Source organism: Leiobunum rupestre, chromosome 4 (assembly GCF_980474605.1).
Source record: "Leiobunum rupestre chromosome 4, qqLeiRupe1.1.hap1, whole genome shotgun sequence".
NCBI classification, from domain to species: Eukaryota; Metazoa; Arthropoda; class Arachnida; order Opiliones; family Sclerosomatidae; genus Leiobunum; species Leiobunum rupestre.
Genome location: NC_143387.1, coordinates 68,874,776 through 68,901,160, shown reverse-complemented (window position 1 = coordinate 68,901,160; position 26,385 = coordinate 68,874,776). Strand labels below are relative to the sequence as shown.

At 36.4% G+C, this 26,385-nt stretch overlaps 3 protein-coding genes across 4 annotated transcripts; 2 read left to right on the top strand and 1 right to left on the bottom strand.

Moving 5' to 3' along the window:
* Positions 1 to 96: 96 nt before the first annotated feature.
* Idua (alpha-L-iduronidase) lies at positions 97 to 2,930 on the top strand. The gene is made up of 14 exons (XM_090171167.1): positions 97 to 274; positions 330 to 473; positions 530 to 717; positions 776 to 871; positions 932 to 1,134; positions 1,194 to 1,294; positions 1,373 to 1,451; positions 1,517 to 1,775; positions 1,851 to 1,905; positions 1,979 to 2,070; positions 2,131 to 2,258; positions 2,315 to 2,437; positions 2,501 to 2,684; positions 2,741 to 2,930. Exons 1-14 carry the CDS (start codon positions 135 to 137, stop codon positions 2,842 to 2,844), a joined length of 1,896 nt encoding a protein of 631 aa, XP_090027293.1. The 5' UTR covers positions 97 to 134; the 3' UTR covers positions 2,845 to 2,930.
* Positions 2,892 to 6,562, bottom strand: LOC149948842 (DDB1- and CUL4-associated factor 10 homolog). Its single transcript, XM_090173988.1, has 7 exons — positions 6,390 to 6,562; positions 6,054 to 6,328; positions 5,868 to 5,981; positions 5,607 to 5,814; positions 5,372 to 5,533; positions 5,093 to 5,302; positions 2,892 to 5,025 (listed from the first exon to the last, which is right to left on the bottom strand). The coding sequence occupies exons 2-7, from the start codon at positions 6,248 to 6,250 to the stop codon at positions 3,535 to 3,537; spliced, it is 2,382 nt and encodes a 793-aa protein (XP_090030114.1). The 5' UTR covers positions 6,251 to 6,328; positions 6,390 to 6,562; the 3' UTR covers positions 2,892 to 3,534.
* A 694-nt stretch (positions 6,563 to 7,256) lies between these two features.
* On the top strand, positions 7,257 to 14,841 carry Slik (Sterile20-like kinase). Of its 2 annotated transcripts, none has more exons than XM_090173986.1 (20): positions 7,257 to 7,982; positions 8,051 to 8,215; positions 8,285 to 8,483; positions 8,550 to 8,817; positions 8,878 to 8,959; positions 9,021 to 9,125; positions 10,216 to 10,360; positions 10,413 to 10,779; positions 10,845 to 10,927; positions 10,992 to 11,139; positions 11,204 to 11,679; positions 11,751 to 12,032; positions 12,110 to 12,561; positions 12,635 to 12,763; positions 12,829 to 12,972; positions 13,046 to 13,300; positions 13,363 to 13,560; positions 13,631 to 13,756; positions 13,822 to 13,935; positions 13,996 to 14,841. In XM_090173986.1, exons 1-20 carry the CDS (start codon positions 7,812 to 7,814, stop codon positions 14,164 to 14,166), a joined length of 4,080 nt encoding a protein of 1,359 aa, XP_090030112.1. In that variant the 5' UTR covers positions 7,257 to 7,811; the 3' UTR covers positions 14,167 to 14,841. The 2 variants fall into 2 exon arrangements, with proteins under 2 accessions (XP_090030112.1, XP_090030113.1); XM_090173987.1 differs by having other exon boundaries at positions 7,258 to 7,982; positions 10,216 to 10,351; positions 13,996 to 14,840.
* Positions 14,842 to 26,385: the final 11,544 nt, after the last annotated feature.

Genomic DNA, 26,385 nt, shown 5'->3' with positions numbered 1-26,385 from the left:
TATATGTAAAAATAGGTTTCATTAAATTTATGTATCATTATAAAACTTTGTCCTTCAAATGTTAAAGTTGAAAGTTCATTGAGATTAAATAATGATGTCAAACCACAAAGTTTTTTAAGGCTAAAAGCTTAGCTATGCCACTAAAATTTTATTTTACTCTAATACTTCTTACTCAAATACTCATTGGGAAATGTCATATTCATGTAGAAATAAACGTAAATGAAGCTAAGGTTGAAGGGTTGATAAATGCTTTTTGGGAAAATTCTGGCTTTTGGTAAATATGTCTTTTGCTACGTCTATAATCTAATTTACTGTACCTATGTAATCAGCCCCCCAGATCCTCATGAAAGAGCTTCAGAATTCTTTCTGTGCAAAGATACAAAACATAATCTTGCTTTAATAGCAGCTATACCTACGCATCATCAAATGCAAATTAGGATTCATTACTTGATGAATTTAATTACCATTAATACGTAAGTTCCAAAAAGTATTCAAATTTTAATTTGAAATTAACCTAACGAAATTATAGGACTAACAGGGAAATTCAACCAAATTTTACACATTTGGACAACTTTGTTTCATTTTTCCAAAAACATGGATTAAAATTTGGATTTGAGCTAATGGGAAACCCCTCAAACGCTTTCAACAACTTTAATGACAAGAAACAAGTTTATAGCTGGAAAAATTTAGTGTTCAACATGGCACAACATCTAATTGGTATCAATGTTGGGGAAATAAATATTAATTTTGAAAGTAAAATTTACCACTATATTAGATAAATTTGGTCTACCATACGTCACTCAATGGAATTTTGAATCGTGGAATGAACCACTCTTTGGTCACTTTGATAACATTAACATGACGGCTAAAGGTTAACGTTAATTTATGCTTATAACTAAAAAAGAAAATTGAAAATTAATTACCAGTGCAGGTTTTCTTAACTACTTCGATGCAACATCTGAGGGTCTTTCAAAATGCTCTAGAAAATTAAAATTTGGAGGTCCAGGTGGAGAATGTCACGATTTACATTCAAAGAATTCATTCTGTTGGACTTTATTGAGTCATTGCAACAATGGGACTAGTTTTTTCCCAAAGAAAAAAGTGAGATTAGACTACATATCTCTACACAAAAAAGTAAGAAAGAGGTCAAATAAAAATGTGTTGCCATGTATACTGAAAAATAAAACTAACAGGGTTCTGGCTCATCACAAAAAATTATACAATTGGAAAGAGAAACTATAAAAACTATAAGGAATATTTATCCTAACTTAAAAAATGTTGAAATTCAAAATAAGTAGATAATGATTAATGAGTTATATAATATATATATATATCGTATTGCGATAGTTTATTTATAAATCCTAATATTTAGTGAAGCTGACCCTCTAGTTGGGTGGATCAAAAATTTTCCATGGAGGGCAGATGCCACATATGCCGCAATCGCCACTAAAGTGGGGGATGGTATAAATTATTTAAAACTTGGATACTTAAAATTCTATGTATCAATACTTTGTAGATCATCGATCAACACATAAAGGAATATTTTTTAAGATCAAGTCCTGGAAAAAACATTTCATTTTCATTACTGAGTAATGACAATGGATTTTTAAGCTATCATCCGTTTAATTTTAACCAAAGAACATTACTGGCTCGATTTCAAATGAATAACACCATCCCAAAACACTCAAGGTTTGTTAGAAAACCAATTTATACAGTTATGGGATTGTGGCATAAATTGGGAAATAAAATTATCGAAGCCAACATTTCAAAAGATGGTAAAAGTAAAAAACCTAAAATTATATCAAACTCATTGTGAAAAAGTTAGCAACTTAGCATCATATTTTTTCAAGAAAACTATGGCAATGTCGGTGTTATAGCAACCAAACTTAACTCTAATGACACTGGGTTAGTAACTCACTTTAGAAACCCATTTAAATATATAGTATTTAAAGCTTGTTTTGGTTATTTTTTCCAATAGAAATCAAATTGCAATTATTGTATATAACAGTAACGATACTACCAAACAGTTGGGTTTGAATACTATAGCTCTAAATATTAGCACAAAAAAAAGTAAGTTCCTAGAAAGTAAAATTAAAAATATATTCACCAAATTTCTTATCCACAATTCAGAACGTCTTTATGCTGTGGTCTGTTACATAGTGGACAATGAGCATACTAATCCAAATCGTGTTTGGGAAAAATATGGGAAGCCAGTGTTTCCGAATGAGTCCATCTTTACAGAGATGAGACATCAAGAAGTAATTATAAGAAATACTTCATAATAAACATTTTAAAAACTTACGTTAAACTTTAGGAACCATTGCGATTTTTTCCCTACGCTTCATTTGAGGGAAATCAAATCCGATTAAAATTTATTTCTCCACTTCCCAGCATTATTCTTATACATTTAGCGCAGAAAGGGGTACCTCCTAAAAAGGTACATGTACAATTAATACAAAGAATAACACCATCAAACGTAGAGAAAATAAATATCTTACAGGTTCAAGGAGTTCGATTTTTAACAGTCTCGAAGCAACATGTACTTATATCTTGGAAAAGTTTACGGATGAACAGAATAATATCAACGTATGAAGTTGAATATTCATCAAAATTATCTGACCCTTTTCAAAGAATTAATTTCAATGATACCATATTTGCCTCATACCTTCATTGGTGTTATCAAGGTAAAATCGTTTTATAATAAGTTAACGAAAAATAATTTTCTGTTAAAATATAATAGGTCTCTCAAAGTGCAATTTAAATGGCTATTATAGAATTAGGGCATCCGATTATTGGAATCAGCAAGGGCCCTACTCTGATATATCTTACTACAATCACATCTGATAAAAATTATTTTGCAATTATCTTAAGTTTAAAATTAATATAAAAAATTGTAAATCAAATAATTTAATCACAGTTATAATATAATAAACCCATTTAAAGATACTTTAAAGGATTTAAAATTTCATATCTTATTGTGTAGGGTGGTTATCAAAATGGTCTTTTTTACCATAAAACCTAAAGGCTCCAGTTGTTCAAACACTGAAAAAAATGCCACTAGCTTCGTGGTACCTGATAGAAATGTGTAGTTTTACCAGTAATTTCAAACACTATTTTGACATATTGCCGCACTTCCAACAGCTGTTCTTTACAGGTACCATAAAACACAATACAATTTTGTCATGTCTTTGCGAGAGGTGTGGGAAAATGAAATTTCAGAAGTTCAATATTAAGGAACAGCGTGCAAATAGAATACTAAATCTGCATAGCTTTCAATAAAACAAATAACATTTTTTCCGACGTGATATCATTAACATTTGAGGGGAAAAAATAGTACCAATTAGATTCAAACAAGTGTATTTACTAGTACACCCAGGGAAAAACATGAAAATAGACCTAGTTTTGTGTCCAAGTAAAAATTATGGTCAAAAGCCGAAGTTCAATTTGTTACTACACAAAATTCTGGGCATAGACTAAAAGATAAATATCCTACACGTCCTGAAATTCTTTAGAGAGAGGTGAGGGAGTGCGTTTTTAAAGAACAGGTTGGTGAAAGGATATTTTACCACTCAAGCACCCAGAAACTAATAGGCAATGAATTGGGGAGAACTTTGTACTAACAACGTAATTTGAGTGAGCTACATTAGTTGAAAGCTCAATTAGTTTAGATGGGGATGTGGGAACGCAATCACTCAACTCGGAACACTCTGGATTGAAGGTAAGCAGACGGACCCCATAGCCGTAAGGTGAACAAATTAGTCGTCCATCTGAGCTAAAACAAAGCTCTTTGATGAAACCACGCCCCACATTAGGTTCTTCAGTGTAATGAGTCAATCTTGGTTTGTTTTTGTGAATAATCTTCGAGCTACGTGGGCTTGTGGTTGGAACAAAGACATTTCCCGAAGACTCAGTCCATCTGTTGTAAGATGGATTTCTATTTGAAGTTGGTCTAGTGTTTCGTGATGTACTACCACTGTACGAGCGGGAAGGTCCTAAAACTAGATAGGTTCTGGCCCCCACATCTCTTCCAGTTCTTATAAAGAAAGTCTCTCTAATGATCACCTCTGGCTGATTGCTGGCATCCGCAACAGAACTTGCATTTGTATTACTAGTAATACTTGAAGGAAGATCAGAGCTAGTACCGGAAGCTGTGGAAGCAACAATACGTCTCATTTCATTTTCACTTAAATTAACACCCTCAATGACACTTGCAACATTAGAAATATTTCCAGTTCTAACTACACTAGGAGATGGATGATCATTTGAATCAGCACCTTCAATGGCATTTGACACAACATTTTCAAGGTTAGAAACGACATTTGCGACATTAGAAATATTTCCAGTTCTAATTACACTAGGAGACGGACGAGTACTGGGACTAGTTGAGACACTGACTTCAGCCACGTTTGACGGCTGAGGTATAGACACACTTAATTCGGATTGACCAGCTTCTCCTGGTAATATGTTTTCTCTCAATAAGGTTTCGGAATTGGAAGAACTAGATGGTGTCATTTGGTGATTCCTGCGTCTGGATATCCTTAGCTCAATATTACCTAATCTAAAACTTTGGGTATTTCCTTGAACATCTTGTTCACTGTTGGGTGATCTAGTGTCCCCGCTGCTGCCCTCACCAGCATTTTCGTTATTGGAGCTCGAGCCCCAGTTATCTATATGGTCTAAATTCACAACCCTGCGAATTCCACTCGCATCAGAGTTAATGGCAGCCATAGCGGAGTTACTCGTTAAGGAATTGACAGCTAAGCTATTGTTATTACTGCCATAATTGAATTGAATGTGAACTACTGGTCTATCTCTTAAACTTCGGGAAAACGAATCTTCTTGGTTAAAGTCGGTACTTGTTCCCGTATCTCGGCGATGACGTCCTTCTGTTCTACTACTTCCAGTTGGACATTCCTCTTGAAGGGATTCGAAACTTTCTTGAGATTCACCTTCCATTTCTTCATTTAACTCTTCATTTATGTCTAATTTTTCTCCCGTACTTTGAATGTCATGTATGCAAGTCCACTGTTTTAAAATGAATAATTATTTAAGACCATAATTAGTGAGTTTATGAAAATTGCCTATAACGTACTTCGGAATTTTCATCTGTACTAGTATTTCTTGAAAGGGCGCACCATCCATACGGATGAATTTGTAGAGAGGATATCACTTCAGCCTCATTCCCAATTGGAAAATCCGATATCAATTCAACTCTATTCCTTTTTGCAGTAAAATGGTGAATGTAGTTGTAGGCTATTGGGTATGTGCTATTACCCATCTGGATTAGTCGATACATATTTGGCTGTGAATTGGGGAAATGTTTTTTATAGAAATAAAATCTAGCAAATAAAACTAAATATAATGTGCATACTTTAAATCCTTGAAGATCTTGGGCCAAATGGTCAAAATCAAGATCGTGAACAACCATTAGGAATCCTCCTGTGGTGCAAATAACCATTTTGGAGCTATCGGGAGTAAGTCTCATTCTCATTAACCCATTTGTGTAAAAAACTCTTTGAAACTGTACATCACCCTAAAATTCAAATGAAAAGTTACTTCAAAAACTATAATCAACAAAGATTGTTTCCTTCTAAATTATTTTTTACCTCAGAATAACCATTGATATCCCAAGTATAAACACTGCCATCAAATCCAGATGTAACTAGAAGTCCCGATTGAGAAGCGTATTCGATATTCTTAACCCAGTTGGAATGCCCCTTTAGAGACCTGATTTTATGTTTTAGATATCTCACATCCCATAGAGCTATAGTCATATCATCTGAGCATGTAGCAAACATTCTGGAGTCTAAGAATCTGTGTAAAGGTTTGTCAATATAAAACACTCTTACTAGTAGGAAATCGTATACCTCGCATAATTAACGCAGTCACTGTGAGCTTGATCTACCGAATTTATGAGTTTATGACTTAAAGGATCAAAGACCAAAATGCTTTTCCTTTCAGTCGCTGCTATTAGCATGGACCTTTTAATGGAAGAAAAAGTTGAGAAGAGTTTCAGTCAAATCTTCTGGGTATTTTAGAATCACTTTAGTTACCCATCTGGACTAAATTCCAAATTAAATATCCCTCCATGGTGGGTGTGTTTTACAGAATCAAAAGGGTTCCACGAAAAACTTGGTTTCATGCAGGTATATACTTTTCTACTCAGTCGGTTAGAGTAGCCAAAGGTTTTGTTCAGGCCCTCCTCTCTTTGTTTCAGCCAATGGCCCCAAATTTCAGGACCAGAATTCATTCTTGAATAAATTTAGTCGATAACTTTGCAAACTAAGAAATTCCTTAGCTTGTATTTCAATGACAACCCTGAACAGACCTAAAAACAGAGTAATTAGAGGGGAGAGTTAGAGTAAAGTTAGACCCGTCATTTCACGCACCTGCCACTGTCCTAATCTTGAGATAAAGTAAGACAAAAATTATAATTAAAGTAACTTCAAATAGAAGTTTTAGTAAACAAGTATATTATTTTCATTAACGAATAGAAAAATAATATAACGCTCAATACAAATAAATGGAACGAGAAAAGAGTGTAGAATTAAAATTTTAGACATAAAACTGACAACATCATGACAATTTTGCAAAAAATCTTAACCCCTTTATTTTTGTAACTCCCGTCGTTGGTGCTGGAACGGACAAAAAATTGGAATTGGCACCATTACTTAAAATGGTGCTGCCACTGAACCCCACTAACTTATTTATTTATGTATACAAAACGCTCCATAAGCCACCGAGTGGGCTTCTCTTGTATACTTATAAGCTTCTGAAATTCTGACCGAAAATATTTGCTGAGCGTAGCGTTAACCAGTGGCGTACCAAGAAATTCGTCAGGAGCGGATTAGACAGTCGCAATTTGGGGGACGAGGCGGGAATGGTTTAAATTTAATACAGTTAGGGCTACACCCAAAGGGGTGTATTGACTTAGGTTTATTTATTTATTTATGAAAGACAATGGTCTGCCAAACCAAGGAACGTATATATAGGTTCCTTGGCCAAACCGTGACGACTTGTGCACAGACACAAAGATGTTTACTGAGTACAATGAATTAACGAACAAAGTCTATGTTACTGGCTTTAATCCATCTTAAAAGCAAACTAGTTAGATTGCAGAAACGTTATTCATCGGAATAAAAAATTCTGGAGGCATAATTATATAATAATCATCTTTTTTTTTTCAAATTTCATTGACCAAAAGTGGCGTATCATAATTTGCCTTCCTAAGTTCCTCTGAGAAGAGGTCAAGGGTGCGGGTGGCGAAAAAGCTTAGCCGCTGCTAATGAGATTGAGACCAGACCACGTAGGCCTATGCTTTTATAGCAGAGGTATTTAAATGAAGTACTAAGTTACACATTAAATTCCTCTTTTAAATAATACGTATCTTTGTGTTGCGCAATACCTAAAAAATTCCGGCATCATTTTGGAAAAATGTGAGAAATATTCGCATTAATCCACGGATTCAGCAGTGTACGTGCGTTACGTGGTATTTTCGGCCTTTGCATCCGCCCATAAGGTTTTAGCCTAATTAAGTTACTGCTTTAAGTCCTAAAAACTTCGGAAGCCATAGGAAGTGAACTGTTCATATGTAATATCACTTAATATAATTTTTTATAAGTTATTTATACATAAATATGCAGACCAGTATATCTTCTGCTAAGAAATTGAAACCCATCTTTGATAAATTTTATGCAAAGATTAATTAAATTCAATGGATAACCAAGGTCCTACGTAACTGAACGCGAAAAAATTATGTTAGATTCAAAATATATACTATAATTATTAAATGTGTAAATGATAAGACCATTATGTCATTTTTGAGTAACTTTAAAAAAATATTCCATATCGGGGGAGGGGCTGGTGGTTCAGATGCAAAACGTAAAAAAGTTCATCACAGTATACGTTTTGATGAAAATCCTGAAGATTTCTGGGAACTAGTTAGTGAAATTGGAGATGGTGCCTTTGGGAAAGTGTATAAAGTATGTGTAATTTTTTAATCCACTTATTAACTCTCAATGTTTAATTAATAATTTTTTTAATTAATTAGGCTCAACACCGTGAAACTGGAAAACTAGCAGCTGCAAAAGTTTGCGAGTTAAAAGGGGAGGATGAGTTAGAAGACTTTTTGGTTGAAATTGACATATTATCTGAGTGCAAGCACCCAAACATTGTGGAACTTATCGAAGCATTCTTCTATGAAGGAAAGCTTTGGGTAAAGTTTTGTGGATATTTCTTGTTAGTTGGAATATTTTTTGTATATAACTCTTTATTTTCTGTGCAGATGTTAATAGAGTTTTGTGGTGGAGGTGCTGTGGACAGTATAATGGTCGATTTAGAAAAAGCTTTAACTGAACCTCAAATTAAATATCTATGTCGAGAAATATGTCGCGGTTTAGAGTTTCTACACAAGTGTAAAGTGATTCATAGAGACCTTAAAGCTGGCAATGTTCTACTCACTCTTGATGGTGGTGTTAAAATAGGTAAAAGCATTTTCCTTATAGTTGATAGTTTTATTTTGGTTTTTATTCCCTTTTCATTTGTTTTAGCCGATTTTGGTGTTTCTGCCAAAAATAAATCAACGCTTCAAAAAAGAGATTCATTCATCGGTACGCCTTATTGGATGGCTCCAGAAGTTGTTCTCTGCGAGACTTTCCGCGATAATCCTTATGATTATAAAGCCGATATTTGGAGCCTGGGTATCACCCTCATTGAATTTGCTCAAACTGAGCCTCCCAATCATGAAATGAACCCAGTTCGTGTGCTTTTAAAAATTCAAAAGTCCGATCCTCCAAGTTTGGATGAACCTTCCAGATGGTAAAAATGGTTAATTCTTCAAAATAAATCCAATATCTTGCTACCATATTAATTTTCTAGGTCTAAGGACTTTCGTGACTTTATTTCTCAGTGCCTCACTAAAGATCCCATACAAAGACCGGACGCGACTACTTTGCTCAATGTGATTATCTACAAAGATTTAACAAACTATTCTTAATTTAATGAGTAATTGTTTGTTTTAGCATTCATTTGTCAGTAATAATGTTGACAGTAAACCAATTAGAGAGCTTATCAGTGAATACAGGGCCGAAATTGTCGAAGAAGTTACGGAGGAAGTGGATGATGATGTGAGTATATGGTTTCGGCAGATTTCCCTATCTTTTTTAGAACTTAGTCCCTTTGGTAAAGGAGTAATGAAAATGAAATAACATTATTATAAATGAGGAATAAGTACAGAAAGTTTGAAATAGATTAAAAATTGAGTTTAAGCTATTCAAATTTCCGACCTTAATATTTATAATTATTTTTCATCCGCAAAGCGATAGGAAGTAGGTTTTTTCTAAGGCTGGGCGAATAGTATTTTTAGCCTATCGAGACGAATAACGAATACCCAATAAATTTCTAATCGAATACTGAGACGAATAGTAGTTTTTGAACGAAATACCGAATAGTTAGGCTAATACAAATATTACCTTATTAAATACTATACCAAATATTCGTCGAATAATATGCCGAATATTCATCGAATAATAGGCCTGAATACTGGAACATGCTACATTAACTTTATCCTCAAGATTCATTTTTGGACCAGAATTTTGCTAATTCAAATAAGTTTAATTAACTTATGACAATAATTTTACTTATTAAAAATATGGGGATCCATACAGGATTTACGAACCTTGAATGACAACGATCTTTTATATAAAATTGCCGTTTAGATTTTGAATTTACTGAGCGCCGCCGTCCTATCCGTCAACCGCCAATTTCTGAGAACTCTAGGACCAAATAATACAAATGCTATTTGATAGTCGATCGAATACCAAAAATGGCGTGAAGCGAATATCAAGACGGTTATTCGTCTTGATATTTGACCGAATTATTCTGTTAATTCGGTTATTTGCCCAGCCTTAGTTTTTTCCTTTTCATTATACCTCTAAATGTAGTCATTTGAGAAAATGCTTGCTTCTCCACCTTTGCTGTTTATTAAAATTTTCATTTACACTTTGTGCTGCGTTTGTCAGCTCAGGCTGAAGAAACGGGTACGTGATTAATAAGACCTGTTCCTATTTTCTTCCTTCATTCTTAATAGCTACTTTCTGTAATCTATGAATCCAGTTTGTTTATTCCATCTAACTTTTTCTTGCTCTTACAGTAATATATTACTAGAACGAAGCTAAAGATAATTACCTTAATTATTATTATTTCGTGTAATAACAGGAAGTTGGGCCAGTGGATGTATCTCGTGCCTCACAGCTGAGTGTAGACAGCGAGCTGGCCGCAGATAGCATTTCTGTTGCTAGCGAACCTGTGGGGGATACAAGCAAGGAGTCAGATGTGGTAGAAAATAAGAAAGGTAATAAAGGTAAAAACTTATTAAATAAATTTTTGGCCAATATCAATTCATTAACTTTTAGGAAGTAAAGAAAAATTAGTAGCAGTGCCAGAAACAGTAACAGCACCTTCAGCTTCATTGGCAAAACCAGAAAAAGAGAGTGTTGTTCCCAGTAGCAAGAAAGCTCCTGCCCCTCCCCCACCAGTACAAACAACCGCCCCAGCAGCTGCCGCTGTCGCTTTACCTACCCCAGCCGCTACCCCAACAATCACGCCCATACATCCTATTCTTAAAGAGTTACCAGAAAAGAAATTGCCGCTTCCAGATGTAACAGCCCCTTCATCTTTAAGCGAACAAGAAAGTCCCCACGAATGTACTGAAGAAAGTGTTACAAATGAAAAGCCCGAAGAAAACAAAGAGCCCCACTCTGGTCACATTGAAGGAGAAGAGTAATGAAACAATTACAATCTTTGGCTTTACTCTTTTAAATGCATTTTCTGCAATTTATTCACAGAAAACCTTCCGAAGGCATAATACTTGATTCTGCTCAAACTCACAGACCTCCTATCCAAGATGGAGAAGTTGTAATAATCTCTGGTATGAACATTTGAATCTAATTTCTTTTCCACTACATGAAATTCATCCATTTTATTTCTATCAGAATCATCTTTGCGTGATGATGAATTGGATGATCAAGCTTTTGTCAAGTCACATCAAGCCTTAGAAGATGAAGGATTCGAAGACGGAACTGCTGAAGCTGTGAATCTGCTAGTTAATGATAATTTGGCATCGAGAGAGCAAAAAGAAGAGTAATTTAATCACCTTTAATTTCACAGTGGATTTAAGTTTTATACTAAAAAGGTTTATTCATAGAAATTCTGGGAATAAAAATTGGTCGTCTGGTCAAGCAGAAGTCACTGTGTCCTCCAACCATAGCTTTTTAGAAATAGGCGAAAATGACGATATAGATAGAAAATTACCGGATATGGTTAATGATGTTTCGGCTGATACAAGTCACGTTTCTATCGTGACTGTTGGTGATGAACTTGTTGAAGTGAAAGACTCTTCTATCGCTCTTGAAGGAACAACTACATTGGCTAGTGACGTAGATTTGTTGGAGGAGGAGTCGTTTGATAATGAGAAAAATATTTCATTCTCTGGATCCAAATTAAAACCTTCAGTTGAAGACGAAGTTGTTGTTATTCAGCAAGGAACAAATGGATCATCTGTGTGGTTATCAGGACCTGAAAATTCTGGGGTAGAATTAACCCATTCAACGACGCAATTACTTCCAAATGAATCTGAAGCTGCTTTTAAACCGGATTTACTTAAAGAGCTTGTTGTTTCTGGTAAACTCACTCACTATTCATTGCCAAGAGTGTTCTAAACTCTGACCTTTTCTTATTTCGTCCCATGCAAGGTAAAGGGTTAGTTGAAAAGAGAAGCCCTGATGGTTCCTCATCTGTTAAAACTTTCAGCAGTGGTGGATCGTCGTCAGATGAAAAACCAAAAATTAAAGTTAATGTCAACCTCAAAAAAGACCCGTCCATTATCACTTCTGAAATGACAATCGTTAAGGATGGAGAGAGAGATTCTAGTCCCCAAAATGCAACTCCGCCCCGTGACACCGTCCAAAGCAATGTGCCAAAAAGCAAAGAAACTAAGTCGGATGTTTCCAGAAATAAAGCTTCTAAACCAGAAGGTAAATGGGCAATGTCGAAAAAAATATTTCAAATAGATTTCTTTAATATATATTATCTCCTTTAATTATAATTTTAGCTAGTGACAACGAAAGCGTTTCTACACTAGGTAGTACAGGAAGCAGTGATAAAGAAAATCAACTGAAAGCTGAAGAAAATGGAGAAAAGGTTCACAATGTAATTCTGAGGAAGAAATCAGATAATAATGGAACTGTAACAACGGGTGTGGCTGGAAGGACGCAAGCTAATATTGCCAAAAAAGCTGCTGGAGCTAATAACGTGGCTCAAAAGAAAACGTTGAAGAGAACTAGAAAATATGTCATTGATGGTGTTGTCGTTACTACCACTACTAGTAAAGTTATCTATGGAGACGAAGACAAACAACCCAAAGAAGATCATATTGTTAGGAAACAGGAATTGAGAGATTTGAGATTGTTACAAAAACAAGAAATTAAACAGTTCCAAGATCTTGAAATGAAAGCTCAATTTGCAAAGGAACAACAAGACAAGAGATTTGACCAAGAAATGACTGTGAGTTTTAGAAATTTTTCCCATTTTACAAATTTTAGTCTCTTTAAACTAAAAATATTCTAATCTACTGTAGAGCACTTTGAGGAATTATGAAACTGATTTAGACGCTCTAAATCGAAATCAAAAACAAATGGTTGAAAAAGCGGAACAACAACAGGATATAGAATTGAAATTTGCTTCAAAAAAGATTCGTTACGATCAAGTAATTGGGTTGTATTCACTTATCAATTGAATACAATGATAATTTATTTATTATTTTTAACCCAGGAGAGAGAATTGCGACAGTTCAGGGAAGGGCTAAGAAATGAACTGAAACTTCTAAAACAAGAAGTCGAAATGATGCCGAAAGACAAAAGAAAAGATGTTTTCCGCGTTCGGAAAGATAATCTTGATAGGGAGCATGCTGATAAAGTTTGTCATATTTCATTTTGCTGTGTAAGACTTTAAAAAAAAATTCTTTATCGTACTCCTCTGGTCACAACAGGAAAGATCGTTTTTAGAAAAACTGAATGAAAATCATGAGATGTCATTGAAGAGGTTAACCGAATCTCACAGAGAAAAAATAGCCTTACTGGAACGGCAGTTCCTGCAACAAAAGCAACAACTAATGCGTTCCAGAGAAGCTGCCCTTTGGGCACTGGAAGAGAGGCACATGCATGAAAAACATCAGCTGTCAAAACGTCAACTGAAAGATATCTTCTTCTTGCAAAGGCATCAAATGCTTATTCGCCATGAAAAAGTATAGTGATTTGACTGATAATCACAAGCCTTAAGGACAGCTATTAAGCTTTTTTTAATCAGGAATTGGAGCAAGTACGCCATATGAATAACCATAAAGAAGATGAACTATTAAAGCGCCAGGCTATAGAAAAGAGGCAATGGCCAAAGAGAATTCGCTCGGAAATGAAAACGAGGGAGTTGATGTTCAGAGAGAGTTTAAGAATTAGCGTTGCTAATTTACCCGAAAGTCCCGAACAAGAAAGGGAAAAAATTAGAAAGGTAACAGAATTGATATGTCTAGTTGTTTTAAAATATTCGACTTATTAACAATGTTTTTAACATAAATTAGTTTCAAGAAGGAGAGAAAAAGCGGTATAGAGCGGAACAGCAGCGTCAAGAGTTAAAACATAAGAGACAACTGGAGGAGTTAAAAGCCGCGGCTGAATCTACCCAAAAAGAAATGGAGCAGATGCAGGTAATAGCAAAGCTTTGCTAGCTTTAAAATTTCATTCATACTAATAAAATATCATTTTTAATTAGAACGAGAAACGTAAGATGCTAATGGAACACGAAACTATGAAGCTAAAACGTTTAGAAGAAGAACATACCAATGAATTTCGCGAATGGAAAGCTAATTTAAATCCCCGTAAACAGGTAAATATTTTTAAAATTAATAAGTAGAAGTTTATACTAAAAATGAAAAACAAACTATAGAAATTAGAAGAAGAATTTATGCGTCAACGTGAAGAGCAAGATAAATTTTACGGCCCTTTGGGTAGTGTTTCATCAATGTTACACGAATACGCAGGACCAGAAACTATGGATAGTCCCCAAACACCGGAATCAGCAGGTTCTGATATAAGTTTCCCCCCAAATTTTATGTAATATAGTACCGTAGGAATCATATAACAGAAAAAATATCAGGTTTAGATGAAAGAATTGCAAAGTGTATAAAATTAAAACCAAGATAGCTTCTAAGAAACTTTCTTTTAGTTTAGTGCGAATGTTAACGCAAATTCAACAAACAGTGCCTATTTTATTTAATACGTTTTTTTAAATATATATAACTCCCTCCCATCCAATTCCCACCCCATTTTTTGTTAATTTGTGCATTTAAATTTCCATTGATATAAATATAATGACTGAAAAAGTTTTAAAAGTTAATTCTCTTGGATAATCATCGCATGACATGTGAAAAACAAAATACCAACTTAAGGTCTTTCGAAACGTATATATTAATCGAAGAAAATTTTGAATGAAGGTTATGCAACCAGATGAAAATATTGTGCGAAACAATATTTTTATATATATAAAGCTTACAACTTTGAAATTGCTCTCTGATAAAAAAAGATTAATTGAGTGTATATCTATAAAAAAGCGAATGTAATTATCTTTGTAAAACTTTTTTTAAACCAAAATAATTTACTGTCCCCAAAATTATTCTTCTTGACCAGAAAAATTAAGTGCTTTATACATAAAGAAAATCTACCAAACTTATTCTGTAATTTTCAGTGAATTTCTGTTTTATGTGTATGTGGTGTATTATAGTATACATTCCTGAGATTAAAATGAAATTTAAGTTTGGTAATATTTTACGTGTTTTTATTCAAAGCTTAAAAATTTATTTGCCAATCTTTATTAATAAATGGGGTGACGTTATACTGATACTACTGCAAATCTAAAATATTATTCCACTAGGAAAATATTAAATGTTACCAAGGGCTCTGTTTAAGAATACGTGAATCGCGAGAGCGAGCGTTGCGAAAAGCTTTTATCTGAAGGAAAGTAACAATTTTAAAGCTTTTTCATACTAAGTATCTAATTAGTATCAACTTTATCCACTTAGGGCCACGTAATAATTTGAAAAATTCAGCCTGAATTTCCAGTAGCTCCTCCCCTCGAGATAGCAGATCCATGGAGAAAAGAGCCCCTTTTTTCTCCATCGCAGATCCCACTAATCACAATTTGTCACTTTTAAAGACCTACTTCCAAATATCAATCGATTCTGTGACCCTTTAAGAAACAAGTTAGCCACGTTGGATATCGTATGAATTGAAAAAATCCCAAGGGATCCGACATTCGTAAAAATCCCGTATACACTCTAGAAAAAAATTATTTTAGAAATCGTGAAACCAACTAGAAAATCCCGAAATTTGGTTGAAAATCAGTTTCTAATTCTCGAAATCAGCCTAAAACACAGAAATCAACTAGAAAATCGTGCACTGAAATATTAAAACGGGTATTTTAATGTATTAAAAACATAACATAAGCATTGCATTACTAAAAGCCTATGAATACGCTTATTCCCTTGTATTGGTTGAGAAACGTCGATATAGTGAACCCAACTTATTGTATTGTCGGAGATAATATATTTAAAACATTTAATAAAACAACGGCAACAACTTTATAAAACTTTCTGCCGCAGCAGAAGAACGATAACTGTCTGTTTTTACTTTTCAACAACACCAATACGCGGGTCAAAAACTGCGATAAAAAGAACCGTTCCCACGGCTAGGCTCTATGGTGAAGTCGGTGCCTACGTTATAATAACGTAGGCACCGGTGAAGTTATATGTGTGAAACCATAAGTTTATTATACTCTAAATTATACTCCGCGGCCGCGGAGTATATTTAGAGCTCATCTTTTTCACCCATTTCCACCTCTGCTGCGCGTATATTGGCAATTTACCGGTTTGGTCGTGGAAGACGTCAACTCAGCTTTAGTGACTTTTAGGCTTTTTTTGGCTCGCGCTCTAACCTCAACCACTTGTCGTATTTTAATTCTGTAAACGGATTTAAAATCACCGTGTATTACTTCATATGCCCGTCTTTTCACGATTTATAATTTAATCAATAACGCCGAGAAAATATAAGTTTTTGAAGCCAGGAAATAACGGTTTTGAGGCATCCATTTTCACTCTTAAGTTCAGGGAACGGATGGAAGTCGGAAAAAAGTTGCCAACTTGCCGACACGGCTTCATTTTGATGGCGGTTTTAATGCCGCGTGCCCGGGCAGTCCGGCTGCCCGCGTGAAATGTTAATTTTCATATTCTAACATGTTTAAACATAATGATTTAAAACGAACAAATAATATTTTAAATATTTATATTTATTTTCTTCCCTACACATTTAACATAAAAATTTTAAAATTTATTATTATTATTATTTTATTTTTTGTTGCAGATTATTGCAATAAATAAATAATACATAATAATAATAATAATAAATTTTCAAATTTTTATGTTAAATGTGCAGGGAAGAAAATAAATAAAAATATGGATACCTTTGTGGGCAAAATTCTCGGCAAAATTGGATCAAAGATTTTGTGTTAAAAATTGGAGGAGCAGTGGACTGTGATTTGAAAGGTGGAACGACGTCATTCTGTTGTTCACAGGAATATTTTTTAATACTTTAAATGAATTTGACATATAATCAACAAACAAATGCTATATGTCCCTTTAAGGCTGCATATTTAACGTGCTCTAAACTGGTTTTTGTTATAATAATATATAGCTCCCTATAATTTAGAATCGTACATAGGCTGTGCGTTAACAGCGATTTATCTCAAGACGTCGAAGTCGCCATCTGATGGCGAGAAATCGAAATATGAGCTTGCCTGTGAAATCCGGTTTCGTTTCAACGACGGGATCGAAGCTTGTTAAGCCTAAAGCGATTTGTCGCGAAGATATAAGCTTTAAACTACGAATATTTTAAGACAATGCCGCATAATTTCCACCCTCCTAGTTCCTGCTACCGGCGAAAAAATTCGTAACGAGTGATGATTTTTTTAGCTAAGGTAATGATTTACAACTTTCACCAGAATTAGATTCTGCTTTCACACATACGCACTTTTTCGCCGGCCGAGGGATGGGAATAAGTATTTCTACTTTATAGAGGGAGCGAAACGAACGGTTGATGTCCCAAGTAATACCGAGTCACTCAAAGTGCAGAAACCCCTTAACATAGTCACATGATGGCTGGAAAGTTTACTATTTAAAGAAAATTATTCTTAAGCTTTTCAGTAAGATCTACCACTTACTTGGTATCACATTGACTGTGTGGGTATCTCACCTACAGATCTCCAATCTGTCAAACCATCCTGGAGATGTCTTTCCTGTGCTCCTACTCATACTGTTCTCAAATTAAAGCCTCCCACATTGCCTAAGACAGTCTCTTGTGGGTATTGGTGAGCTTGCAAACACCCTTAGCTCCCTTCAAGCGCAACTCACAGCTTTTGCCGAAAATCAGACTCTATTAAAAACTCGACTTGAACACTTGGAAGCATCCATGGCAGGCCGCACTGTTACTATTACCAATTTGGGCGAGACACTGAAGCTTCTTAGCGATACTTTTTCAGACCATCAATCAGACTTTGTTCGTTATCAACAGGCAGTTGAAGAGCAAGGTCAAACCCTTGATACTCACCAAAACCTTTTAGATGCCCTAAATGAAAATGTTGATGAGCAGGGTAAAGAACTGGTTGACCTCAAGGAAACAGTAACGACCAATCAATAGTCTTGCAGACCTGGATAGGGGATGTTGTCGTCTCTCTTCCACAATGACTTCCTACCACGCTAATATGAGTGAAAACCTCTCTAACCTAGAGAGCACAATCACTTCGTTGCAAAAACAATTACAATCCTCGGTGGTTCCTGCGGAACTAGATGAACACCTTCGAGACATGGAAAAGGTTATAACCAAAAAGGTCCAAGACTCCGTTAATCTGTCCTCCCAACGGATCTCAAAGCGTTTCAATGCCATGGTATACAATCTTAAAGAGGCCGAAAATTCTGAAGCTGATGCGGTAACTGTGAGAAATTTACTTAATGATGCTGGATTGGACCAGGCCATTGCAGCCAAGGTTAAGCACTTCCGCCTGGGGTCCTTAAGTGCTCGTGACGCGCCTACTCGCTGTCGTCCTACCAAATTGGAATTTCCTTCGCTAGAATCAAAACACCACTTCCTAGCTGGATTTAAAACCATGAAATCATCGGATACCTCAATTAAGATACTGTGCACATTTGATCGCTCTCCTGCTCAAAGGGAAGCCCATAAACGCGCGGTTACGGAAACCAACCTCTGCATCCGTAGTGGCATTGTTGTTCCTCGGGACGTCGCTAACCGTCAACCCCCCCCCCCCCGCCCCGTCGGCTCCAAAAAACTAATTTGGCCGTGACTGTCGTCCGTGCCTGTCACTGTAGATTCTGTAATTACTGTCCCCATTGTAAATATTTCATGTATAGCTCCTAACCCCTCGTCACTGACTCTGAACCCCCTAGCGAGCCCATTTCAAGCTAGTGGTTCCGTACCTACTAGTCAACCAGACAATACTTCCAGTGCCCTTCTTACCAATGCCCAAGGTTTGACCTCATTATACAAGCTTAGTGAATTATCGACCATGGCTAGAGTGTACAACTTGATATTTATTGCAGTAACAGAAACTCATTGGTCGAACAAACTCTTGGACAGTGAACTTTCCATCAAAGACTATTCTCTGTATCGCCATGACAGGGGTATTAATTCATACGGTGGCGTGGCCCTTTATGTACATAACTCGCTATCTACCCGTGTCTATCACTTTACCGACCTCAACTTGTCTACGTTTACTCCCAGTACTGAGGGCCTCGATATATTGATGGTCACTCTGTCTCACAAGGCCACCCCGTCTGTAATTATCTTTGTCGTTGTAATTTACAGATCTCAGAACCCACAATACAATAACCATGTACTCCTCACCACCTTTTTTCTCTGTGTCACCACCTTTTGCACTCATAATGGTTACAGGGTACTTATTGTAGGCGACTTTAATTACCCCCGAATTGATTGGTCCAACCTAGTACCAGCTCCCCTGGCCTGTCATTTCACTAAAACCTTTCTCGAATGTATAACTGACATCGCTTTGTTTCAATTTGTCATTAGCCCCACCCGAAATGGTGGCCTCCACCAACGCGATAATGTCTTGGACTTAATCCTTTCATCTGATCATAGCCGGCTGTATTAGAGAAGGCCAGGAAATCGTTTTTTCGGAGGGGGTGGCCTAAAGAATTTTTTTATGCAGCTCCTGCTGCTAGATGGCGCTTATATGCCTAGTTTTCACAGGCGCGAAATTCAAATGGTATGGAAATACATTAACGGTAGCAGACGGCTAGCCTCTGACCTCACAATATTACTGGGCCAAAAGATGCAATCTAGTGGATAAAGCCGCCAGGAGCGCGGGAAGTTTTGTTAAGAAAAATCGCCTGGATTTCCTGGCCTTCTCTAATACAGCCGGCTATGATCTGATCATCATCTTGTGTCCGACCCGGAGATGCAGGCAGCCCTGGGACGTAGTGACCATTCTACCATAGTGTTTAAGGTTCAAATTCAAGGTGCTCGTCCCCACTTTATCCCACGGCCGAACTTTTTCAAGGGTGATTATATCGCCTTTAATGACTACCTCTCTAACATTGACTGGTCTCAGTTCCTCGGGTCCCCCAACGTTTCTGATTCTTGGTCGCTCTTTCTGCAAATTTTACAAACCGGTATTGATATGTTTGTCCCTATGCGTAAACCACCGAAGCCGCTAAAGCCAAACGAACGCACGATTCGTAGTCAGGCTTTTAAAAATAAGGCTTGGTCTAATTTCCTTAAGATTAAAAAGCAGTCAGTTTCTCCGACCACATTAGCGGCGGCGCATGAAAGATATCGTATAGCTCGTAATGGCCCCACTACCCATTGTCGTAACTTAAGGCGTAAATCAGAAAATAGCCTGGCAGGTTGTATCAAAGACAATCCTAAAGCCTTTTAGTCGCACGTTAACAGATTCCGCTCCAATAGAGTAGGTATTACTGAGTTAAAGAAAGACGACGGTACTTATACTGTCACTATTACTGAAGCCGCTTCCCTAATGAACAATTACTTCACTAGCACAGTCACTCCACCTGTGTCGGTTACTTTCTCGTCCCCTAGTTCATCCCTAACAACTCCCGTTACTTCCTCTAGGCCGGCGTCTCGCCCCAGTTTAACAGGCTATACATGTGATCCAGCAACCATATCGCGACTTCTCACTAGGATCAATGTTTCTAAGTCCCCAGGCCCAGATGGTATCCACCCGTATTTGTTAAAATCCCTATCAGCAGCTCTCTCTCTCCCTTTATACTTACTAATTGATCGCTCCTTTTCCCAATGTCAATTACCTTCAGCCTGGAAGGAAGCTAATATAACTCCCATTCACAAATCTGGATCCAGAACTGATCGTAGCAAATACCGCCCTATAAGTAATCTCAACCAAGTCCCCAAATTGAGTGAGCTAATTGTTCACAGTCAGATTACCGATCACCTAACAGTTACTAACTTTTTCTCTCCATACCAACACGGTTTCCTCTCTAAGAGATCCTGTCTCACAAACCTACTTCAAGCTACTAACTTGTGGTCTCAATGGCTTGATGATGGTTACTCAGTGGATGTGATTTATCTGGACTTTGCTAAGGGATTTGATTCCATTCCTCACTCTTGTCTCCTTGAATCCCTAAAAGCAGCGGGTATTGTTGGCGATGCTCTGGCCTGGATTGAAAACTATTTGAGTGGTCGCAGGCAGAGGGTTGTTCTGGGTGGTGTGACGTCGGGCTGGGGGGAGATTGGTAGGGGTGTTCCGCAGGGTTCTGTCCTCGGACCTCTCCTCTTCAATGTCCTTATCAATTCTTTACCGCAAGCCTTGCTCATTGCGATCATTCTCCTGTTTGCTGACGACTCAAAGCTCTCTCATCGCCTTCGGGCTATTTCTGATTGTCATGACCTTCAGTCGGACCTTGATAGGGTTGCCCTCTGGGCTAGGTCGCGCGGCCTTTCCTTTAATGAGGCAAAGTGCTCTGTCCTCCACCTGGGCCACAAGAACCTTAATTTTGTTTACACCTTAAATGGTACCCCACTTAATACTACTCTTTCGGAGCGGGATCTGGGTGTGCAGGTCGACCCTACCCTAAAATTCTCCAGTCATGCTAACAAAGTTGCCAAACGTGTCCGGGCGGTCTCAGGTTTAGTGCGGCGGAATCTATATTTTCGGTCGCCCATTTTTGTTAAATCGCTTTATAACTCTTTGATCCTTCCAATTTTTGACTATTGCTCCCCAATTTGGACCCCGCATCTGACCACCGACCAGTTGGCACTGGAAAAGGCTCAAAATAAATTCACTAAATTAGCTACCAAATTTTCATCGCGACCTGCTCCTGCCCGATTAAAAGCCCTTAAATTACAACCTGTTTCAGCGCGTCACAAACTTAATAATCTGTGTCTGCTCCATAAATTTTTTAACAACAAATTAGATCTAGGTTTCTCTGATTATTTTTCGCTAGACACAGATAACCGCACTAGAGGTCATTCCCTTAAACTTAAGAAACCTCGTGCCAACACGGCTTTACGCCTTAATTGCTTTGCCCACTCAGTAATTAACGATTGGAATAAGCTCCCGCAGGATATTGTTGCAATAAACGACTATCATACATTCAGAACTGCTGTAACAGACCACCTCGCATCCCATCCCTAGTCTGTATGTCTAACGTACCTGTAATTTTTTTTTAAAATTATTTCATTTTTTATATAATTGTATGTATTTTCTTTTTTATTTTGTAACTTTATTGGTAATTTACTATACTGTTTCTTTCTGTCAATGCCTGCGCATAAGCCGGATTCGGCTTGGTTGGCAAAGTTCCTTTCTAAATAAATAAATTTATTAAATATTGATACCACTTTCAAATGATCTGCCGGGGGATCATGATAACAGAAACTTTTCTGTTAACCGCAATACATTCTTGGTGTTATGGTTAGAAATACGGTTATTCGGTGATATTTTAACTTATTAAGTTCGTACTGTTTTATCATTATGGATATGCTATATAAGGAAACTATATATGTATAAACTTGGAATGTCCTAGGAAGACTATAGTATAATAATTTGAAAATTGATTTGAACACCAACAGAGTATGAGCAATTAACCAAGGGAATATGAAAAGACGTACGGAATATTTATACGTATTATCAAGAATGTATTTATTTATACCTAGGGAGAATGTCTATGTCGAGACGGTTTTTAGCCTTTCTCTCAATCCACCCGTTGGTCCCCCCAGTACGCTCCTCCGCTTAAAATAAAACGAATAGTCCCGGTATTTCATTGGCTGCTTAAAATTTACATCACCTAACGCGATGGAAATCAAACGCCGGTGACGTTTTGTCTTCCCCCCGCGCGAGACGGGGGAAAGGGGTTCAACGTGCCCGGCGATTGTCGCAACATAATCATTCTTCCTAAATATAAATAAATACATTCTTGGTTTTGTCTTTTGACTGTCTGAATTTTTAATTCCCACCATCAGGGAAGCAAACTAAAGAAATTTATCAATTACATCGCAACATGAAAAGCGTTGTCTTTTATTTTACAGACTCTCACATTGGAGTATAACAGAGGCTTTTATTGTGACATATGTGCGATTTCAACAATCAAAATATATGTATTTTAGTGTTCGTTTAAAATGTTACACGCCTTCCTTTGGTTATATTAATAATTCCAAGGTGCCTTTCGTTTCATTTCTAAAAATTGTTCTAATTAAAAAATCCAGTTCAAGACAATACTTTAAGTAAAGTAATAAAAATAAAATTTAGCTTAGCTAATGCTTTATGTCAACTAGCGAATTATAAAGCCAAGTGCCTGGCCTTAGTGTATAAATGCAGGATTTTCTTTTAATTCTGGCTGAAAGTCAGTGGGTTTGTTGAATAATGAGGTGGCCTCAAAATATTTATTAAATATGGTACAATGTTATAATTAAGTTTAAAATCATTTTAATTTATAGATATAATAGAATTAAATAAAATGGAGAAATAAGTTACTATATGCAAGTTGCTAAATAACTTCATAATTTCACCCAAAATGTATTTATTGTTTGATATGAAAAGTGCCATTGTACTAACTTTGAAAACTTATTTTATTTTTGGAATGACAAAATTTATCAAAAAAATATATATATTTCAATATTGAATCAGGAACTGTTTTGATTTATAAGTATAAACATGGAAAAAGTTATCTCTGAAAGAGATCATTTTAAATGTTTTATATTTCATAGTTTGAGGATTTTTACTTAATAGACCTTTTGTCATCTGTTTATGTTATAATTTTATAAACAATGACATTATTATCTTAATGTACGTATTTGAAATTCAATTTATTACAGTTTATATAACAGTACATGAGCTATTTGATGTTACCTGGACACCAAATAAATAACTCATAACAAAATATAACCTTTTATGAGGAGATATTTTTTATCTTAAAATGAAAACCCTGTTCATTATTGTTTACATTATAATCTAGTCCAATGGTACTGAAACTTTTTTCATTTTATTTCTCAGTTTAGAAGAAGGGACAGATATTACAGGAAAAAGCTCAGCTACGCTGAGGAAAAAGGAGATATATAGGTAACCCTGGGCATTTTACTGCGGCTAAGAAGGGACAGGTATTAGAGAAGATAGTATCAATTGAAAACGCCCTAACTGACATCCCACCTAATGACATCTAATTAAGTGGCATCGTACCAACTGACATTGTCCTAAGTAGAATCGTACCTAGTGGCATCGCCCTAAATGGTATAGTACCTAGTGACATCGCACTAAACGGAATCGTACCTAGTGGCATCGCCCTAAGTGGCATTGTACCTAATCTGGTACTGAAATCTGGTGTGTATTGAGAGGGGAGTTTTGCTTTTCAGCCTATATATAACGGCCTTTACATACTAAGTAGGCAAACTTTACCCGTATTTCAAAATTAAATTTTAGTTATGGTAGTGTTATTACTATTTACATGTTTCATTTAAATACAAAATATATCCCCATAAAATAAATCGAGAATTCTATATTATAACGTTAAAAATATATAGTCCCACTAGTAGTGACATTGCCTTGCGTCATCACAATAGCTTTATTAGTGCATAACATTATTAGGAAAAATTATTTCTCAGTGGTAGAGTAAAATTGGTAACTTCACCGTAAGATTATCTTGGGAACTCTAGAGTGCCGACGTGCCATACCTTAATTGGAAAATGGTAAGGATTTTGAAATTTACTCCTTACGTCATCCAGCGCGCACTGGCCCACGAATCAACGTTTTTATTATATTATAAATTCTTTTCAATCCTAATTCAAAATAGGATTGTGCGAACTAAAATTTAATTTTTAAATACGGGTAAAGTTTGCCTACTTAGTATGTAAAGGCCGTTATATATAGGCTGAAAAGCAAAACTCCCCTCTCAATACACACCAGATTTCAGTACCAGATTAGGTACAATGCCACTTAGGGCGATGCCACTAGGTACGATTCCGTTTAGGGCGATGCCACTAGCTACGATTCTACTTAGGACAATGTCCCTTGGTACGATGCCACTTAATTAGATGTCATTAGGTGGGATGCCAGTTAGGGCGTTTTCAATTCATACACTGTTAAAAAAAAAAGGTTTTTAGAAGGTACGGAAAAAAACCACTTGGTTTGTTTGGGTACCATTTTGGGATTTTGGCCCTTTCCGTTTTATCGGGGGGTTCCGACAGTTCCTAATAAGGTGCTTTCGCTAGAAAAGGTGTTTAATGAAGCTTTTTTGTTGGTTTTCTGGTCAAAAGAGTTCCAAAAAATACCTTTCAACGTTATGTAGGGGTAAAACACCAAGGGGGAACGAGATATTCACTGGGGACGAACATCGGACTCTGCTGATGCCTTATTGTTTCGGGGAATGTCCACGCGTAACTTGTAGATGTACCGCTAAGAAGGTCGTTTATTTTCGCACTTTGTTCGCCAAACGCCCATTTCATTTGAGCTCGTTTGAATTCGGAAAACTAAGACTCAACGTAACTTAAAGTAATTTTTTTAAAATTAAATCTGCCACATTCTTTCTGTTATACTTTTAATGTGTCTTACAGTTTATGATAAATTGAACGTTATCGTCATCAAAGGCAAATTTACATTTAATGGTAAGTTTGTATTATTACTGGTCTATTTAAAACTAAAATCAATGTCGGGGGGGGGGGTGCGATCAGTGTCGTTGCCAGAGTTTCAATTTAGAGGGGGGCGCTTAAGCCGCTGGGGAAGAGGGCGACCAGTGTCGTGGTCAGAGTTTTAAGCAGGTGGGGGGTGGGGGTTCTTAAGCAGGTGGGGGGGGGGGGGGTAGCTTAAGCAGGTGGGGGGGGGGGGTGTCACCTCCCATTAGTCATGGTTTTATTCTCGAAATTAAAAATACTAAGGTTTTATCAACCGACTCGTAAACATCCGAATTTTTTTGGCCGAATCATTAACACTCTCCGCTCTAATCTGCCCTTTACCCCCCCCTAGCTCTTTTTACTACATTTCCCTCGTTAAAAAACCGGAGCAAAAAAGGACCGATATAACTGAAGCACTTTGTTTAGATTCGTGTTTTTTTTTATAATGGCTATGATATCAAAACTACACTAACAGTGACTGGGAGTAGCAATAAATAAAATTTACGTTGAATGGAAGGCTATTAATGAATTTGTTTTTATGTTTTCCTACAATATGTATTGTTTCCGAGGGGTGAAATAAACAAGCTGACCATGTGGTACTATACATTTTTAAAATTCGAAACTAGAAATGTGCTAGAGCTAACATTGAACGAGTTTTCTATGATTGTCTGTCAGAAAACATTAATGAAAAACAAACAATTGCTTACTTTTTACCGATTAGTGGACGAAATATAGCTACCAAAAATTATTTTCAACATTTAAAGTCGATTAAACTAAATCATTATTGAGTATTTGTTTCCTATGTACTACAAATAAATGAATTTGATGTCAACAATCTACACACCGTTTATATACACCCTGGATAGGCCCCTTGGTACCCGCGACGTCTTGTTTGTCAAAATTAACGCCTCAAAAACAATGCGGCCAGCGAAAATAAGTAAAACATGGAGCTTCATAGAACCTTCCAGTCTAATTATATTTTGTCTATGGGGTACGCTTCGAACAACTTGGGTGGAATAGGACGGTTAGGCGAAAACAATAATTAAGTGGAATAATAATATGGAACCCGAATTGTCCCGCAATGGATTGGGCGGGGGATTCTAGTGAAATGTTAAAAGGG

Coding starts and splice junctions, on each gene's coding strand:
- Idua (XM_090171167.1), top strand. CDS start 135: ATGCCACTAAAATTTTATTTTACTCTAATACTTCTTACTCAAATACTC. Junction 1,776..1,850: donor AGCCAACATTTCAAAAGATG/GTAAAAGTAAAA, acceptor TATTTTTTCAAG/AAAACTATGGCAATGTCGGT. Junction 2,438..2,500: donor AAGGGGTACCTCCTAAAAAG/GTACATGTACAA, acceptor AATATCTTACAG/GTTCAAGGAGTTCGATTTTT.
- LOC149948842 (XM_090173988.1), bottom strand. CDS start 6,250: ATGAATTCTGGTCCTGAAATTTGGGGCCATTGGCTGAAACAAAGAGAG. Junction 5,815..5,867: donor GACTGCGTTAATTATGCGAG/GTATACGATTTC, acceptor ACCTTTACACAG/ATTCTTAGACTCCAGAATGT. Junction 5,026..5,092: donor GTACAGATGAAAATTCCGAA/GTACGTTATAGG, acceptor ATTTTAAAACAG/TGGACTTGCATACATGACAT.
- Slik (XM_090173986.1), top strand. CDS start 7,812: ATGTCATTTTTGAGTAACTTTAAAAAAATATTCCATATCGGGGGAGGG. Junction 9,126..10,215: donor CGGAGGAAGTGGATGATGAT/GTGAGTATATGG, acceptor GTGTAATAACAG/GAAGTTGGGCCAGTGGATGT. Junction 12,033..12,109: donor TAAAGCTTCTAAACCAGAAG/GTAAATGGGCAA, acceptor TTATAATTTTAG/CTAGTGACAACGAAAGCGTT.